This window comes from Mandrillus leucophaeus, unplaced genomic scaffold (genome assembly GCF_000951045.1).
Source record: "Mandrillus leucophaeus isolate KB7577 unplaced genomic scaffold, Mleu.le_1.0 Scaffold39, whole genome shotgun sequence".
NCBI classification, from domain to species: domain Eukaryota; kingdom Metazoa; phylum Chordata; class Mammalia; order Primates; family Cercopithecidae; genus Mandrillus; species Mandrillus leucophaeus.
The window spans coordinates 446465-450607 of NW_012104142.1; the positions used below are offsets into that span (position 1 = coordinate 446465).

General features: G+C 51.8%; 1 protein-coding gene across 1 annotated transcript in view; it reads left to right on the forward strand.

Annotated features, from left to right (window-relative positions):
* HKDC1 (hexokinase domain containing 1) overlaps positions 1-4143 on the forward strand; it is a 68936-nt gene that overhangs the window by 11668 nt on the left and 53125 nt on the right. Inside the window, exons 3-4 of the mRNA XM_011991022.1 lie at positions 2805-2953; positions 3055-3174. Of these exons, the coding sequence (XP_011846412.1) occupies positions 2805-2953; positions 3055-3174 (269 nt within the window). The remainder of the gene's footprint in view (positions 1-2804; positions 2954-3054; positions 3175-4143) is intronic.

A 4143-nucleotide genomic window follows, 5' to 3' on the forward strand; every position in this document is an offset into this window, starting at 1 on the left:
GTCTCAAAAACAAAACAAACAAAAAAAACTCTCCTAATTCCTTATGGCATCTGTCTCAGAAATGTATGCAGTTTCCAGAGAAGTCCTGAGTTTGCCTACTCCCATCAGGACCTACCCGTGAGGGAGTTACCTGTTTGAGCCTTAGTTACCACCCAGCCTTTTGGTCAGGGGGCTGCAGTGGTCTGTTCTGACAGGATCAAGTGCCTTGAAAGTGCTGTGTTCATACTGGAGCCTTCTCTGCCAGTCATGGAAGGGGCATGGGAAGAGTGAGGGTGGTTGTGATTCTCTGGCTTGAGCCCTGCTGGCTCTGTTCCAGACCTTAGCCTCCAGTCAGCCTCCAAGGCCACATAGGCCTTGGGAATGAGCCCAGGAGCCCTGAGGTCATCAGCCTGGAACCTGGAGTGTTTCCTAATACACACTTTCCCAGCCCCTCCCCCTGGGGACTCTGAATCTCCAGGAATCTCCACATTCAGCCACCGTGCCTCTTTGGGAGACTCTGTACTGGGGAAGGGGAGGGAGTGAAGGCATGAGCCCCCACAGTGACTTAGGAGAAGGGAACCAACCATTGGTGTCCAAGGCAGGTCATGGAGGGTCCTCTGGAGCAGGCAGATTGGCCAAAGGAATCTACCCCGCTTGGGATGCTGTTTTTCTTTTACTTTCTTTTCAGAAACAAGATCTCCCTCCGTCGCCCAACCTGGAGTGCAGTGGAGCCATCATAGATCACTGCAGCCTTGACCGCATAGGCTCAAGTGATCCTCCTGCTTCAGCCTCCCAAGTAGCTGGGACTACAGGTGCATGCCACTACACCCAGCTGACTTTTTGTCTTTTGTTTTGTAGAGACAGGGTTTTACCATGTTGACCAGGCTGGTCTTGAACTCTTGGCCTCAAGGGATTAATTCTCCTGCCTGGGCCTCCCAAAGTTCTGGGACTACAGGTGTGAGCCACCGTGCCTGGCTGGGGATGTTTTCTTGATGTCTGTGAAGACCCCGAGGTCCCACAGACCGCTGTTGCCTGGGCAGGTCCTCCCTCTCCCAGGGTCCACTGGTTCCTTTTTTCTGGGGTCAGAGACAGAAGGGATCACACCATGTGGCTTCCATGAAATGGCACCTTGAGCCACTGTTGGAGTGCCGTGTTTGATAGTGATCGCCGTGCGGGTGCTGGGAGTGGGAAGTTTCCGCACCGACGCTGGCCAGGTCTCAGCACATCCCCTCCCATCCGATGGCAGCACAGCAGCCTCTTCTTTTGTTAAACCCTCAGTCTATTCTGGTTGATGTTAGAGGCATTTGTCCCTAAAATCTCAGATCTTGGCATTCCCTAGCTTAAAATCTTTCTGCGGCTCCCTTTCACCTTCCAGATAAAGCCCGAGATCCTTGGGGTGGGATAGCTTTTCCAAATCCCTCCAAATTTAACCTGAGAACCACCTTCCAACCTCATTTCTGTGACAGCTGCCCTCCTTTGGCGAAAGCACACTCACTCCTATTGGATGCTGTCTCATTCCTTTGCCCGTGGTTCCTCCCCCTGGGACCCCCGCTCCCCGCAGCCTGGCAGCCGGACTCCTGCTCACCCTTCAACACTCAGCTCTGTGTCCCCTCCCTGGAGAGCCAGCTGCCTTTGACTCCCAGCTTTGATCTGGGTATCTCTCCCTGTGCCTCTCACAATCTGAGCACTGGTCCTACTATATGGAAATGGCTGATTTATGTGCCTGTATTTCGGATCAGTTTCCCAGGGAGCACATCGTCTTTCATCTGTACATCCCTAGCACCTGACTCATGTTACTCAGCACAGAGTAGATGCTCAGTAAATGTGTGGACATAGGTTGTGTGATCTACCCTACTTCCTACACAGCAAGACAGCGTCTGGGAGAACCGTCTTGCTTGGTGCATAATAAATACTAATAAAAGTTGCATAGGATTAACTCCCTGAATTCCCTCACCGAATGATAAACAGCTCCATCAGCTCCTTTGCGGCTGATCTGGGAAGGTAAGAATTTCCAGATGTCTCCACAAAAACGAAAAAATCGAGCTGGCTGCACCTTTGCTACTCTAACTATGGTCTATAGACCAGCAACAGCAGCAGCATCACCATGTTAGTCAGGCTGTTCTTGAACTGCTGACCTCAGGTGATCTCCCTGCCTCAGCCTCCCAAAACGCTGGGATTACAGGCATGAGCCACTGCACCAAGCCTCCACCTTTCAATTAATGGCATCTGTCTTGGGCTGGGCTGAGTCGTGTTCCAATTTCTCCTTTTGGAGTGGCTCTGGCCTAAAAAGTTCAGCATCCTTGGCACCTCAAGGGCCATCGTTTGGTCCCTGTCTCCTCTCCCCTCCAGGAATGTTTTCCCTCTGCCCATAGGATCATCGGCTGCAGGAAGCTGGCTGCTCCTCGCTGCACACCTGTCTTCCCCCTCATACCTTTATCCGAGTTTCCCCAGGCTGGGAGTACCCGCTGTCTTCCCAGTGATGGCATCCCAGGATGGGCTCCACTGTCGAGGCCACCTCTCATACCACCTGCAAGGACTGTGCTCACACTGGCCTTCTCCAGCGGAAATGCGCCTTCCTGCAGCATGAGCCAGTGAGTTGGGCTCAGGCTGCAGAGTCAGGCAGACTTAATTCACATCTCAGCTCTGCGCCTTACCTCGACGGCTCTGAGAAATGGCCATAGTCCTCAGCCTTGGCTAATGGGCATAATGATACCGAGTGGTTGTAAGATTTGATGACGTTGATTATATGTCCACCCTGTAATGCAGAGCTTGCCGTATCTGTAGTAGACCCTCAATAAATGGAAACTGAATTTGTTTCTTAATAGAAAATGGGGAGTTCCTTTCCCTGGATCTCGGAGGGTCCAAGTTTCGAGTGCTGAAGGTGCAAGTCGCTGAAGAAGGGAAGCGACACGTGCAGATGGAGAGTCAGTTCTACCCAACGCCCAATGAAATCATCCGCGGGAACGGCACAGAGGTACCTGGCAGGTGGCTCCTGTGACAGCAGGGAAGGCGGTGGCGTCTGTGTGTGGGGAAACCACACCTTAGCCCACGTCCTTTGCTTTCTCTTCTCTGCAGCTGTTTGAATATGTAGCAGACTGTCTGGCAGATTTCATGAAGAGCAAAGATTTAAAGCATAAGAAATTGCCCCTTGGCCTAACTTTTTCTTTCCCCTGCCGACAGACTAAACTGGAAGAGGTAAGGCCAGAGCCCGCGGAGGGAAGCAGCTGTGCAGGAGTTGGGGCTTGCGGAATGCGGGCACGGGCGGGAGTCAGGCTGCTCGCAGGAGAGAACAGCAGGAGCTTTCTTGTTTGTCTTTTTCTTTTCTTTTTGTTCATGATGGGGCGTCAGTGTGAGGCAGAGAACTTGTTAACGCAGTGGCCTTGATTTTATGATTAACGTGGGCACAGCTCGGGAAAGTGGAATGCGTTTCAGTAACTCTGAAACCTTGGTGTGAGGAATTCCTTGGAGGGCTTGTTTTAAGCACAGACTGCTGGGCCTACTGGAATCAGTGTTTCTGCAAGGAGGCCCTAAATTCGCCTCCCGGACAGGTTCCCAGGAGATGTGATGCTGCCTGAGGCCTGCACTTAGGACCACTGACATAGCCAACTAGAAGCAGCGTGGGAAGGCTGGGGACTCTCTCCCTGTCGTGAGCCCTCAGGAGGAGGATTAGAATGGGGACACTAGAGTGAGAATGTTCTGGAGCAGACACAGAGCCTGGGATACACAGTCTCAGCTGTGCCACCTGCCAGGTAGGGGTTCCTGGTAACTCATCTCTGTGTGTCTCAGTTTTCAGTCTGTAAGCAGGAGGAAGCTAACCCGATCTTATGTGAATAAAGACAGCAAATAAGGGGACGTTCTGTGAAGAGTCTAGTCTCCCCGGGCCACTCCTGTGTGGGTTGGGGACGCTGATCAATCTCCTCCTGGCCCTTCTGGTTATGATGCCCAGCTGACAGTCACATGGGCCTCCTTGGGATGTGCTTGATATTGCCAGCTTGAGTCGCTTATTGGTGTGGAATAGTGAAAGGGAATGAGCTTCCACGTTCCACACACATGGCTGCGAATCATGGTTCAGGACAAATTGTGTCCCCTTGGACCAGTTCCTTAATTTCATGAGCCTCTTGTTTTCTCTTTGAGAAAATTTTATTTATTTTTATTTTTTTCTTT